Raw genomic sequence first — 15,521 nt, 5'->3', positions numbered from 1 at the left:
CACAACCAAAGATTGACTGAAACTTTTCGCCACTGGATGGCGTCATTTCCTCCTCGCTCGTGTAAAGTCGAACTGAATGGAACTGCACACGTAGCTTTTTTATAACGTGACGCAATGTGTAGTTCAGATAGATTCATTTTTTCTTTCAACTTGAGAAATTGGAGGTGTGGCGTGAGAGCGTGTCAGTCAAATGTTCTCAATGCGTTTGAGTTAACAGCCTTGCAAATTTCCAGTTATTTAAAAAATATGTTTATCAGCAAAATGATAACAAGAAATTATAATATTTACAAATGAATTGAAATTATTCACTGGACGCACTTTAGAAATATTTATATTTTAAAATGTTAGTTCAAACATGCTTTTATTTTGAAGGTGCGTAGTAACTCAGATGCGCCACACGAAGTTTTAATGTGTTGATTAGTCACGTGCATAGCCGTTGTTAGCCTTTACTTGGTTAGCCTTACCTGACATGACTGTGGCTTTTGTTGTTGTTTTGTTAGCTGCTTTACACAGCTGTGGTAAGTAGAAAAGACCTTTAGCTTCACATGTAGGTGTCAGGATCATCCGACTGTCGCAGCAGAAATCGAGACTCATCAGACAGGGCAACATTTATTAAATCTTCTACGGTCCAATTTTGATGAGCCTGTATGAATTGTAGCCATAGGTTGCTGTTCTTAGGAGTTGTACCCAGTGTCTGCTGCTGTAGTGCTGTTGTGCCTTCAGAGATGCTCTTCTGCATAACTTGGTTGTAACGAGTGAGTTACTGCTGCCTTTCTATCAGCTCGGACCAGTCTGGCCATTCTCCTCTGACCTCTGGCATCAACAAGATAATTTCACCTACAGAACTGCTGCACTCAGGATGCTTTCCATTTTAAGACCATTCTCTGTAAACCCAGATGGCTGTGAGTGACAATCCCAGAAGATCAGCAGTTTCTGAAATACTCAGACCAGCTCGTCTGGTACCAACAACTGTGTCACGTTCAAAGGCACTTGTCAGGTTTAAACCCCTACACCAGGGATTCCCAGGTGCGCGAGCTGCCGCTAGGGGGTGCGCAAGGTGAAAAGTGTAATGGCTGCGGAGCTCAGAGAAGTCTGTCATGTGTCACCATTAGCGTAGAAACTCATTTGTGGGTGGGCCAAAGAAAAAGTAAGTGGGCCCAATAAATGTAATTGAAAACAAGTATATTTTGCGCGCGTGTGTGTCCTCCACATGTGCCCTAGCTTCATAATAACAATGCGCCGAGCTTCAGCACTCTGGCCTGCGCACGCCGATATGTTCCGTATTTGATCATTTTTAACGGTGTTGAAGAAATCTGAAGGTGGCGAGTCATTCTGGCAGATTGTAATTAACACCTGTCTCATGCAGGTGTTCTGACATTGTAAACCTCACACACAGAACATTGTGGATGTAACAAAATAACAAGAAATTATTCCCATTCAGGCTATTGACAGCGCACTGAAGATCTGAAGTTCAGAGTGCGTCTGTCAGAGGTCAGACGAGTTCCAGCGGAACCACGGCTCACGGGTGCACATGTGAGCACATCTGGGCTGGGCAGAAGTTTAAATAGCGCCAGTAACGAGACGCGGTTACTTGAGCGGCTGTGCCGCGCACGCACGCGGCACACAGATTCAATAAGCGCGCACGCTGCTTTTAACTCCGGCGCGCAGTCAGACTGAAGGCAGAAATGAACGCTGCCTCCACCACGATAAAAACTTTTAAGAGGTTATTTTTCATTCAAGGTCAAATTAAGATATTAGCTTCTGGGATGAGTCGGGTCCGCTCCAGCCAGTGACTCCTCATGAACCTGACCACAAGTCCTGTTACTGCACCATTTGTTGTTCCTGTCAGCCTGGCAGCGGATCGCAGATTCAGCCACACCATAAAACAGCAATAAGTCGGTCTGAGGTAAAAGTGAACATCATGGCTATATCTTGTCCCCTATTGACATTTGATTACGCACAAGTAGGTGACCAGCTCAGGTTTACACAGAGCAGAAGGAAGGAGAGCGCTCTGGCCGCACAGGTTAAACGTTCTTACTTTAAGAAAACCGTTAAATTGCATTGTTTATGTGCTACCTGGGCACTCTAGATATTTATTTAAAATGAAATCAAAGGAAATTGTAATGGTATCGAATGTTTATTAATTACTATTTAAAAAATGAAAGTGATGGGGAATTTTTTTTAACCCTGTCTGTTTAGCTTGACATCTGATATATATATATATATATATATATATATATATATATATATATATATATATATATATATATATATATATATATATAGAGCCATGCCCCGATGTGGGGGGGGGTGCGTCGACATGGTCGGGACATAGAAGGGGGTGCGCGGCTAAATAAGTTTGGGAACCACTGCCCTACACCATAACAAAAACAAAGGAAAGAGAGACAAAGTCCGAATTCTGTTTTAATCTCGAGGAGAATGGAGGTAAGGTGGTCCGACCAGCACAGTCTCCATTGTACCGGCAGATCCTCCAAAACCATTCTGCCTTTGAAATCCGAGTGTGTCCTTTTATTACAAGCTGGGCGGGTCCCTAGGGACATTCCTGAGAGCTGACACTGAAGGATGGGGGGAAATCACAGCGTTCAGTTTTTAGTAATTGTTACAAGTTTCGCAAAGAGCATTCAGTTTTTCTAATCAGTGTCTAATCACGACGTGCACGCATAGACTGTACGTGTATGTACAGTCTATGCGTGCAACAGACAGTTGCACGAGTCAGCAGTTGTCCAAGTCAGCAGATATCCTTGGGTCACATTAGGTCAGGACCAAGGTTCAGCATTCTTAAAGTCTCCTCATGAGACTTCAAACAATACAGCAACTGTTCAGCATACATGGCAAAATCTTTAAATGTAATAAAAGCATAAAGCATGATACAAGAAAACATATAATTATCTTAACAGCACTTAAATCACATTTCTTCCCCATTCTGAAGCTCGATTTGAGCTGCAGCGGATCATCTTGACCATGTCAACATGCCTAAATGCATTGAGTTGCCACCATGTGATCGGCTGATTAGTAAACCTGGTGTACCCAATAAAGTGGCCAGTGAGTTCAGATCGTCATTTATTATTCTGCTCTGCATGTATATATTATTCACATGGATGGCTTGCCAAGCTATGCCTTTCCTGTTCTAAGCTAATAATTAGTAGGCAAAAGGATCTTTGTGTGTATTTTTTTTATCTCAACTGCAAAACAATAGGTTACTAATGCAAATATTACACCTAATTTTGTAATATCTGTGTAATAGGTCCCATTTAAATACCTCCTTTCAGTAAAAAATAAGTAGAAATCACGAATTGTTTTTCTATAGGAATACTCAGAAACCTATAAAACTCACAGGTATACAGAAAAATGGACATTTCAGTCAAGAATTTGTGCAAGTGGATTTCTTTAAAATGTTTGGACCAGCACCAGTAGTGGTCAGGTCAAACTGACATTTAATATAATATCCAGGATTCAATGCACAAGATCAGACCTTTCACGAGCTTTCTTAATTATTAGCTAATTTTACTCTTATTTTCAAATTGTTACAAGGTTGACCTGTGAGTGTCCTGCCTCTCTAACTGGGTAGTTTATGTTACACAATACACAAATGGATGGAGGATGAACTTTGAAAGCTCTGATTTCAAAGCCACATGAGTGACATTTTTCACAGCTTTATGACTAACACAAAAATTTCACCCAGCCAATATTTTGTAATATTTTTGAATAAAGATGTTCGAAAACGTTTTTAAGAAACTGGCGTAGGTGTGTATCACTGCAGTTTAAGAGGGACATCAGGTCTGTTGTTCACACTCTTTCAGGTGATGATTGTAAATTAGTAGTAGTCAGGAGGCATTGTTATCAACTAATAATGATGATTGGTTATAATGTTTGTCAACAAGGTTAGCTTAAAACTGCCTAATTGGAACCCGACCAAATTAGGTCAATCCCTCCCAAAGCAAAACAGTCCAATCTGGAAACACTTTTCTGCAGCAGTTTGACACCCGTTTATACCTATCACCATGCTGTCACCAATAATCAGAAAACTGAAGCCTTCATTGTGTCCAAACATCTGTTTTCCCATAACCAGTGGGTTGCTGAAACTAATCCAGGCTCCGTTCGTGTTTGCAACTTGCTCAGATGCTCCTGTATCAGCACGGATAATTCAGCTGGAGGAGAAAGTAGCTTTACACGGCTGGTTTTGGAGTCTTATTTCCTGATATTTGAACATCTTGCCTCGGACTGGATAACAGCAATCAGACTCTAACACAGACTTTGTTTGCAAATTGATGTTTTTTCTCCACAAATGAAACAAGTCTGGTGGCGTTCTGCTGTGTGGTGGAGTTGCTAATGCAAACGGTTAGCTTCCGCTAGCCGAGACGTTCTCTACTTTTTCCTGGACGCTAAACTAACAACAATCTTCCCCGTCATTAGCCAAGATGGGTGAGGCCAAACAACAGCTTGACGTAGAGCGGTGAGGCTTTTCAAATCATAGCGTTTCACCGTCTTTTTTATCGGAAGCTCAAGCAGAGGAGACTATTTCCATGTTCAGCTTGCACGTTAAACTCAGAATGACCGATTATTTCCAGAAATAATAAGTAAAAATTGGTTTCTCATTGAAGATGAGCATACTGCTGGCAGGAATCTTGGTGTACTTTTTTATAATAATAATAATAATAATAATACATTTTATTTCAAGCGCCTTTCAAAGCTCTCAAGGTCACTGTACAAGACAACATATAAGGAACAGCAAGCAATACAAACAACAAGAAATAAGTGCTAAGAGTAATTCCCATGGGTAGAGTCAGAGCAGTACAATGGATAATAGACTAAAAAGAGTAGATGGAAGGAGGACAGTTACAATGAGTAAGCCAGGTGGAACATGTGAGTTTTGAGTTGAGACTTGAAGGTTGAGAAGGAGTTTATATTGTGGAGGTCAGGTGGTAGAGTGTTCCAGAGTTTGGGAGCTGAGTGGCTGAAAGCTCTGGCTCCCATAGTACAGAGACGAGTGCGAGGAACAGACAGGGAAGGTGAAGATGATGATCGGAGAGAGCGAGTGGGAGTGACAATGTGGAGGAGATTAGAAAGATAAGGGGGAGCGAGATTATGGATGGCTTTAAAGGCATGAAGAAGTATCTTATAGTCAATTCTGTGTTTGACAGGGAGCCAGTGAAGTTGTTGCAGGACAGGGGTAATGTGATCAAAAGTGGAGGTATTAGTGATTATCCGGGCAGCTGAATTTTGGACTAACTGTAACTTGTTGAGTGATTTTAGAGGGAGACCAGAGAGGAGGGCATTACAATAATCAATGCGACTGGTGACCAGGCTGTGGACCAAAATACCAGTGGAGTGCTGACTGAGGGAGGGGCAGAGCCGATTGATATTGTGAAGATGAAAATAAGCAGTTTTATTGTGTTGTTAATATGAGGAATGAAGGATAAGGTGTTCTCTAAGATGACACCCAAGCTCTTAGCTTTGGCGGTGGGGAGAAGTGTGGCGTTGTCGAAGCTGAGTGAGAATAAACTGGTCTTGGACAGAGATGACTTGGTGCCAATGAGGAGGGTCTCAGTCTTAGTGCTGCTGAGCTGTATAAAGTTAGAAGAAAACCAGGATTTGACTTCAGTGAGGCAACTGAGAAGGGAGGATGAAGGGAGCGGGGGGGTTGGTTGGGTAGAGAAATAGAGCTGGTTGTCATCGGCGTAGCAGTGAAAATGAATATTAAATTTCCTGAAGATAGTTCCAAGTGGGAGTAAGTAGATAATGAAGAGAAGGGGACCTAAGACTGAGCCCTGAGGAACTCCAGAGGTAACTGGCTTGGGGTTAGAGTGGAAGATGCGCAGTTGGACAAATTGAGTGTGATTAGATAGATAGATTTTTGATAGCAGTTTTAAATTTGCTAAAGGTCAGTACAGTAGTACAGTCTAGCTTTTATTATTTGAGGTTAATTCGCTAAAGCAAACCCTATGTACCCTATGGTGGCCTTGAAAGTAGGGATGTCTCGATTCCACTTTTACCGATATTGCAGCCTTCAGTATTGACCGACACCAATATCAACTCGATACGATATCAGCATAAATCATACAGACTTTTACCTATTTCGTATTGTGGAATGTATGAAAGGCTTGATCAAGTGATATTACTCAATCAGAGTACAAGAGCCAATAACAGTAAGTATGAAAAAAAGACAATTTTTTTAAACATTGGTTGCAAAAATTTGAACCTTAGTGGACTGCTTATATCTGAGATTTTTGATGCAGTCCGATATAATCCGATGGTGTTTTTTGGCCTTTATCGAATTACTTCCGATATCGATATCGGAACGGGACGTCCCTACATGAAAGGCAATACTAACGCTCTTTATGCTGCGTTGAACAACTCTCTTCTGCACTACCCACAGCTTGTCCAGAATGGTGCTATGCATGTGCTTATGGGCAACAAGAAATATAAAAATGTTACCGTTGCATCACCCTGTGCTGGTTGCTTTTACATTTTAGAACTGATTTCGTCTAATAGAGCTTTTACACATACAGGTGCTGGCCAGTAAATTAGAATATCATCAAAAGGTTGAAAATATTTCAGTAATTCCATTCAAAACGTGAAACTTGTACATTATATTCATGCAATGCACACAGACCAATGTATTTCCAATGTTCATTACATTTAAATTTGATATTCATAAGTGACAACTAATGAAAACTCCAAATTTGGTATCTCAAAAAATTAGAATATTCTGAAAAGGCTGAATATAGAAGACACCTGCTGCCACTCTAATCAGCTGATTTACTCAAAACACCTGCAAAGGCCTTTAAAAGGTCCCTCAGTCTTGTTTTGAAGGCACCACAATCATGGGGAAGACTTCTGACTTAACAGCTGTCCAAAAGACAATCATTGACACCTTGCACAAGGAGGGCAAGACACAAAAGGTGATTGCTAAAGAAGCTGGCTGTTCGCAGAGCTCTGTGTCCAAGCACATTAACAGACAGGCGAAGGGACGGAAAAAATGTGGTAGAAAAAAGTGTACAAGCTCTAGGGATAACCGCACCCTGCAGAGAATTGTGACGACAAACCCATTCAAAAATGTGGGGGAGATCCACAAAGAGTGGACTGCAGCTGGAGTCAGCGCTTCAAGAACCACCACGAGGAGACTCATGAAAGACATGGGATTCAGGTGTCGCATTCCGTGTGTCAAGCCACTCTTGAACATGAAACAGCGCAAGAAGCGTCTCGCCTGGGCCAAGGACAAAAAGGACTGGACTGATGCTGAGTGGTCCAAAGTTATGTTTTCTGATGAAAGCAAGTTCTGCATTTCCTTTGGAAATCAAGGACCCAGAGTCTGGAGGAAGAGCGGAGAAGCACAGAATCCACGTTGCATGAGGTCCAGTGTAAAGTTTCCACCGTCAGTGATGGTGTGGGGTGCCATGTCATCTGCCGGTGTTGGCCCACTCTGTTTCCTGAGGTCCAGGGTCAATGCAGCCATCTACCAGGAAGTTTTAGAGCACTTCATGCTTCCTGCTGCTGACCAACTTTATGGGGATGCAGACTTCACCTTTCAACAGGACTTGGCACCTGCACACAGTGCCAAAACCACCAGCACCTGGTTCAAGGACCATGGTATCCCTGTCCTTGATTGGCCAGCAAACTCGCCTGACCTTAACCCCATAGAAAATCTATGGGGTATTGTGAAGCGGAGGATGCAATACGCTAGACCCAACAATGCAGAGGAGCTGAAGACGACTATCAGAGCAACCTGGGCTCTCATAACACCTGAGCAGTGCCACAGACTGATCGAGTCCATGCCACGCCGCATTACTGCAGTTATTGAGGCAAAAGGAGCCCCGACTAAGTATTGAGTGCTATACATGCACATTCTTTTCATGTTCATTCTTTTCAGTTGGCCAACATTAGAGAAACAAACATTTTTTCATTGGCCTTTAGAATATTCTAATTTTCTGAGATACCAGATTTGATGTTTTCATTGGTTGTCACCTATAAATATCAAAATTAAACGTAATAAACATCGGAAATACATTGGTCTGTGTGCATTGCATGAATATAATGTACAAGTTTCACGTTATGAATGGAATTACTGAAATATTTTCAACCTTTTGATGATATTCTAATTTACTGGCCAGCACCTGTACATGTTCCCTGAAGAGTCTTCAGTCAAATTTTTCACAATATTAAAATTTGTTGAAACATGCCTTTAAATCAGCACAAGCGCCACATATTTGAGGGAACGTTGATGATTTTTATGTAGATCTGATCAAGTTTTACACACCCACTGCAAAATAACCAAAAGGCATATTTAACAAGAGGTCATTTAAAATCTCCACTGTGAATTTAATAGCAGCAGAACAAGAAAATAAAGTTATTAAATATTTTTGTTAGAGGGGGTTGCACTTTGTAGATCGTCCCTGAACACCAAACTCCAGCTGCACATCACAACCATTATCACTGTATGGCACAGTGGTTGACGTGTTTTGATTAAAATGACCCTGCAGGTTATTGAATACATGGTTTTGTTCTAACTTTGCTTTGAGCATAATGATATTTTAAGTGTGACTATAAAATCCTGTCCAAATCTGTGTTTTATTGACTCAGGGAATGAATGTGCATGACCTCACCCTCTTCAACACTGTCTGAAGTCTGAAACTGCCTACATACCTTACTTAAATGATCTGTAACCAATACCAAAGATACATGATGTCCATGTTGGATTTATTTCTTTTGACAAATTTTAAATGTTTCATTTTGGTGTTTGTGTGAGCAGATGGGAAGCTGTCCTTTGCCTCGTATTACGGAGATCACATGGTGCTCCAGAAGTCTCCGCAGAGAGCGGTGCTGTGGGGATACGCTCCTGAGGGGTCACAGGTCACAGTCTACCTGTCAGGAACAACAACGCAGAAAGTCTCATCGGCACCTGTGACAGAAGGTTACTGCATGTCTCTACCAGCTGCGAAACTGTACCTAACATAAGTTAGATTAGGTGAAACTTCCTGGAAACAAAAGTTAGATAGATGCTCACCACACTAAATAACTTGTTGACAGGTTGTAAGAGAGAATGTGAACAGCCGGATAACAAGTTTTAAGGACAAAGTGAATACATATTTTTGGCACCTTTTGAACCCCATACACCTGAAGAGATTGTTCCCTGTTTCACATGATAGGACTAAACTCAGCCCAGCTCAGTAGTCTAGTGGTATGAGTGCCTGCCTTGAGACTAGGAGATTGAGAGTTCAAATCTGTGGTTGGGTCATTGCATAGACTTTAAAAATGGGGCCCAATGTCTCCCTGCTTGACACTCAGCATTAAGGGGTCACATTGGGGGGTTAAACCAGCAAATATTTTCCAAGCTCGGCTTTGTCTGCAGCTCACCGCTCCTCCAGGGGGTTGGTCAAATGTAGAGAACAAATTTCATCACACACTAGTGTTTGTGACAACCAATGTGACTTTAAAATAGTGTATGGCATATTTTATGTCAAAAGATGTGTGGAAAACTAAACAATCATAAGCAAATAATTCCATTTCATAAAACCAAGTTCTCATTTCCACAATTAAATTCCTCATGTCAACAGCTCTTGCACATATCTCAAGAAGCCATCATACTCTGCTTCATGAGTAATGCCACAGAGTTAAACTCTTGCAGGCTGCTCTGCTCTCATGTCAACTTTTGCTCATCACCAACTTTTGACAGTTAGGAATGAAATAGCTAGGGACTCATCAGCCCTCAGATAATTTGTCCATAGCTTTATACACCTCAGATACGTACAGATCCTTTTCTACAAAAAAGAGTTTGTTCTTTGTTCTTTTCTTCTTGGAGTGTTTTGATATTGTTCTTTGACATCACTTCATTTCTTTACAGTTCATGTGTTACCACCACTTTTTCAGGCATTTGGCGAGTCAGCCTTGACCCCGTAGATGCTGGAGGTCCTTATAATGTGACAGCTTTATGTCAGAACAGCACACACACACTGACAGATGTGCTGTTTGGAGATATCTGGCTGTGTGGAGGTCAGAGCAACATGCACTTTCAAACATCTCAGGTACTGTGAGCCAGATTACCACTTCACTCTGAAGTGCTGAATAAATTCTGATTAAGATATTAGTTCAAAATGATAGAATTAGTCTGCAGAGTTAGAACAATAGAAACAAGTATTTGGTTGGTCAGAGAAGGAATATGTGAGTTGTCTGCTTTGCTGTTTAAAGTGGGTTAGCTTTTTTTCTTACTTAAATAGATCTTCAACGCGTCTGAGGAGCTGGCTCTTTCATCTAGATATCCTCATGTAAGGACTTTTATGGCGGCTTTCAGGATGAGTGACTCAGAGCTGACTGATCTAATGCAAGTGGAGCTGCCCTGGTCTGTGCCTGCATTCGGTAAGAGGAGCATCTCTATTTAGTTACTGAAGTCTTCTCAAAACACAAGCATTTACGTTTGTGTTGATAAAACTAAAAGAAGTTCATCACATTAGACGTAAGACATGAAACTATTTAAACTGGGTGCACAAATGGAGAAAACATACTGCTGGAAAATACTAAAAAGAATCTTGCAGCTATAAATTGTTTATTTAATTGTTTTGAATTTTGTTCAGATCGGTTCTTGGGTTTCTTTATATTATTATTTTGTTTTTCTGCCAGGTTTATTTGTAGGTTATTAATTTTTTTTGTCAGGCAGAATGTTGAGGCCTTTTTAAAGTAAATTAGTAACATTTAGCACCTTTCACAGATAAGTATACCACAAAGTGCTGTACAACACAGCTAACAACAGAATAAAACAATCATACGTGGTAGGTTTCCCGGCCCCAAAATTAGGTCAGTCCAAAGGGACTGGTACTGGTACCAGCATGCACTGGGGTGGGCCAGTAGTTTATTTTTTTACCAGAACAGAAGCAGCAATAGAAAATTCCATTTTGTTTATAGTTTGCCAAACAGAAAATGCAAGTTTCACGTTTTGGGAGATTGAAATTCTTGGCCCTGCGTATGAACTACCACAACTGCCTAGTTTTGTTTTTTGGTTTGGTAAACATTGAATCACCGCCACACATTTAATTATTAATAAGTTCAAAGTGTTACTTTTTCTGTTAAACTCAGGCCTCATAGAAGTTTGATCTACTTTATTAGTCAGTGCAACAAACAAACTTGCATTGTGGACTTGCACTGGTTTCCATCCATTTTCTTGGGCTTATCCGGAGTCGGGTCGTGGGGGCAACAGCCTAAGTCAAGACGCCCAGACTTCACTTTCCCAAGCCACTTGGGCCAGCTTTTTTGTGGGAATCACAAAGCGTTCACTGGCCAGCCGAGAGACACAGTCCCTCCAGCGTGTCCTGGGTCTTACTTTAGGTCTTCTCCTGGTTGGGAATTGCTAGGCTACTGATTTAGTGCATCTACAGACTTGGAGACCAAATATGGTGTAGCTCCCTGAAAAAGACAAGGCTGATTTGTGCATGTTAAAATTCTCTTTCTTCACATATAATGAACTTCAGAGAAAACTAGGAGACATCAGGGTTTGGCTGGGGAGTGTTTAATCACGCTCGGGCTGAACAACATACAGCAGGCAGGTGTAACATGATTGATGGCTGATTTATTGTCAGCTTGTGACGTCTTCTCATTAAACCAAAGTTGAAACTCAGCAAGCAAGCAGCACCAAACAACATCTGAGGCAATCAACATTCACTCAAAAGCATCCTAATCTCTATAAACAAAACCACGATGCCTGAGATATTTTTGTCAGAAGCAAAGAAAGAAAACAGTTATTGAAACTGCAAACTGTCAAAATAAAAGTCTCATAGGTCTGAACAGAGCTGAGTGGAACAGAATGAAAGTTGCTTCACAAAATAAAATAACAAACTATTTATAAGTATGCAAATGCAAAGAGAGGATCCGTTTTATTCATTATAGATTATTTTCTGCCAGACAATATTCTTTTTATTTTTGGGACTTTGGTTTTTTTCTGACCACTGCAAAAAATAATCTAGTTATTTCAACATTCATCATAGCTGAAAAGCTGACGGTAAGCTGCTCTTATCCTGCAGCAGCATGTTGGTTTTGGAGGTGATTCTGAATGTTAATACTGTAAAAGGTGGAGGATCTGCCTTGACCTAGTTAAATGTGTGGTTTCTGTTTTTAGCTCTCGTTATACTGGCTAATTGAGCTGCTGTGTTTTCAGACACTCTGAGAAAGTTTTCTGCCGTGTGCTGGCTCTTTGGTCGCCACATGTACGACTATTTGAAATATCCCATAGGGCTAGTAGAGTCCTGTTGGGGGGGCACCCCTGTGGAAGCATGGTCATCGTCCAGAGCTCTAAAGCAGTGTGGACTGAAGCTGGCTGGGGACAGGTAAGGATAACACATCAACCAGAGTACTGGACAGTTTTATGCATTGTTTGATAATCTCTGACTTGTTTCCTGTTACCTCAGCACCAAAAACAATAACTCTGTTTTGTGGAACGCAATGATCCACCCACTCCTCAATTTCAGCATCTATGGAGCCATCTGGTATCAAGGTAACATGACCCTTACTGACAGGACACTCAATGAGTAGATTATTTATTCATTTATTTAGAACACAATTGAATATTACATTGTAATCGTTTGTCTGTTCAGGTTTTGTTGGATCTCAGCGCTGCTTTTGACACAGTTGATCACAATATTCTTTTAAAAAGGCTTGAACATGTTGTAGGGATCAAAGGAACAACACTGGGCTGGATTACTGTAACTCGTTGCAGGAATATATGTTACTTGATATATACACATCATATGTTGCGTGTGGGTGTATGGGGGGGAGGTTCCGTGTGTTTGGACTTGTGTGTGTGTGTCTGCTCTGTCTTCTCGATCCCCAGTGAATCGTGGAGGATGGCTGCTTATACTGAGCCAGGATCCTCTGGAGGTTTCTTCCTGTTAAAAGGGAGTTTTCCTCTCCACTGTCACTGCATGCTTGCTTACTGTGAGGATTGCTGTAAAGTCACTGACACTAGTCAGTGACTCGATGCAACCTGCTGGGTTCCTTATATAGGAAACTTTTTACTGATTGGCTTAATGAACCGAACTGTGTTAGAATGTTTACTGTGTGAAGTGCCTTCAGATGACTCTTGTCGTGATTTTAAGTTCAAATTGTCAATATCTCAGGTGAAGCAAATGCACATTATCACAAGGACAAGTACAACTGTTCATTCCCGGCTATGGTTAATGACTGGAGGATGGCCTTCCACCAAGGCTCAGGGTTGCAGACGGCTGTCGACTTCCCATTTGGATTTGTCCAAGTGCGTGATGTTCTAACATCTTAGAAAAGGTTTTCATAGGCTTATCCCAATACATATTTCCTTATTTTAATTAGTAAAATAAACAGCCCAGACTGTTCTCTCCGATTTTTGTATTTCTCCAAAATCTGATAAGTGATTATTTGCACAGCTGGCCACCTATCAAGAAAACTCAACAGATGACAGCTTCCCAGAAATCCGCTGGCACCAAACAGCCGACGTAGGCTTTGTTCCGAACCCCAGGATGAAGAACACCTTTATGGCTGTGGCTTTTGATTTGCCTGACAAAACATCACCATACGGCACGTAAGGATCCAGTTTTTAGGAGTCAGCACAGAAGAGTGTTATTGAAAAACTTTAAACTTTCTTTCCAAAAGGTACTTAATACATGTTAGGAATCAGTAATATGCATCCTCATAACCAGTCACATTGTGTTGTAATTGTACCGTTCCAGGATCCATCCCAGAGACAAACAGGATGTAGCTCACAGATTAATGCTGGGCGCCCGAGCGGTGGCTTATGGTGAAAAGGACGTCCCCTTCCTTGGACCTTTCCCAAACCAGATCCTGTCCTCTGACTTTATCTTCGTTTCCTACGACCAACCCATAATTGTCTTGCCATCCAAAAACATCTTTGAGGTGAGGATGGCATCACAGAAAACACTGAATTAGCTGAAGATAAAATATTTTTTGTTTGTTCTTGAGTTTTTGTCTTGTTCTTTTTTTTTTAGATCTGTTGCTCTGACACTAAAGCAACGTGTGGTCCGTCATCCTCGTGGGTTCCAGCTGCCATTATGAGCTGGAATCGAACCTCTGTCCAGTTAAAACCCAGCTCCTGTGCTCCGCCTGACGTAGCAGCTCTGCGGTATGCGTGGAAAGACTGGCCCTGTGAGTTTAAAGCCTGTCCTGTCTACAGTTCCAGTGGGATCCTACCTGCACCTCCTTTTATCCTCAAACGACACACAGACACCACCACCTGGAAAAGATCATCAAGAACCTAAGAAACAAATTTAAGAAATGTGTTGGAAGTTATATTTTGACCTAATTTAAGAGATTTTAACGCAGTATCATGGTTCTCTTTCTTAACATTCGTTTCGATGTCTCACTATGGGATACGCCCCTCCGCGGATTCCTCAGAAGCACTTATCTCAATACGCCAATCCTGATTGGCCAGTGACCGTGACGTACGCGTCCCCCTGCTACAATAAGTAGCAAGCGTCCCCACGCACGCACTATTCAATCACCTCTTCTCGCTTCGGTGGTCGCTTATCTCTGAGGTAAGTTAGCTCAACTGTTCACAGACGGAGCCTTTTAATATTCTCTCCGTCGCCGAACGTTAACTTACTGTCCTTCTGTCCTGACCTTCACCATAGGCTCGGGGCATAACGAGCAGCTTCACACTCCAGTGCACCTGTTCGCTCTCTGCTAACACCAGTTAGCCTACATGGAAGCCGCTCCTCCCACCAGAGGAGTCGACGGCGCAGGAGCTCGCCTCTGTACCTGTGGGAACAAAATCTCAAGCACAGACCCGCACAAGGTCTGCTCGAGCTGCCTCGGGCTGGAACACGCCCAGCTGGCATTGGAAGTCCCCGGGTCATGTGAGAGCTGTGCTTGCTTCACCCTGAAGAGCCTTCGCCGGCGGCTAGCGCGCCAAGCTAGCCTGTCGGGGAAGGACCCTTGCCTGCCGGCCCCTGGGCCACCGCCTGGGGACGCCAGCGAACATGTCCTCCCGGAGCCGGAACCGTGTGCCGAACTCAGCTGGGGCTCATAGCTCGAACCGGCCGGTCCGAGCCACCCCGTCGAGGACGTGTTGGAGTTGGACTACTGAGACGACGGGGGCACCTCGAAACTCCTCATTTCAGAGGAGGACGAGGATGACGACGTTTTTCTCCCCATCGCTCAGGCCTCCATGCCTAGCTTTCCGTCCTCTCCCAGGGATGGAGCGGCTTCCCCGGCCGCCCACCTGGACATGCAGTCAGTCTGCCGACGCGCTGCGACCAGGCTCAACATCCCTTGGCCCACCGTGGTCACTGAGGCTGTCAGATCCCGCTACGAGGGAAAGAAGCTGCCTCAGGCCACAAGAGCGGCAAAGCCCCTCCTTCCCGCCTTCCCGGAGCTTCTCCAAGAAGTGAGGTCCTCCTGGGACAAACACCCTTTCAGCTCCAGGTCTCCTGTCCAAGGAGCCTCCTCGCTGGACTTCGAGGGGATGGAGACGGCTGGCATGCTTCGCATGCCGCCGATGGAACCGCTGGTTGCAGCCCACCTGCACC

General features: G+C 42.7%; 1 protein-coding gene across 1 annotated transcript; it reads left to right on the top strand.

Annotated features, from left to right (window-relative positions):
* Window positions 1–428: 428 nt before the first annotated feature.
* Window positions 429–14,546, top strand: siae (sialic acid acetylesterase). The gene is made up of 10 exons (XM_070543170.1): window positions 429–518; window positions 8,771–8,932; window positions 9,889–10,043; window positions 10,236–10,374; window positions 12,164–12,332; window positions 12,414–12,499; window positions 13,122–13,255; window positions 13,404–13,558; window positions 13,707–13,890; window positions 13,983–14,546. The coding sequence occupies exons 1-10, from the start codon at window positions 470–472 to the stop codon at window positions 14,250–14,252; spliced, it is 1,503 nt and encodes a 500-aa protein (XP_070399271.1). The 5' UTR covers window positions 429–469; the 3' UTR covers window positions 14,253–14,546.
* The last annotated feature ends 975 nt before the right edge of the window (window positions 14,547–15,521 follow it).

Source organism: Nothobranchius furzeri, chromosome 13, assembly GCF_043380555.1.
Source record: "Nothobranchius furzeri strain GRZ-AD chromosome 13, NfurGRZ-RIMD1, whole genome shotgun sequence".
Lineage (NCBI taxonomy): Eukaryota > Metazoa > Chordata > Actinopteri > Cyprinodontiformes > Nothobranchiidae > Nothobranchius > Nothobranchius furzeri.
This window is presented reverse-complemented; position numbering and strand designations above follow the sequence as displayed.

Coding starts and splice junctions, on each gene's coding strand:
- siae (XM_070543170.1), top strand. CDS start 470: ATGACTGTGGCTTTTGTTGTTGTTTTGTTAGCTGCTTTACACAGCTGT. Junction 10,044..10,235: donor TGCACTTTCAAACATCTCAG/GTACTGTGAGCC, acceptor TTACTTAAATAG/ATCTTCAACGCGTCTGAGGA. Junction 10,375..12,163: donor CTGGTCTGTGCCTGCATTCG/GTAAGAGGAGCA, acceptor CTGTGTTTTCAG/ACACTCTGAGAAAGTTTTCT.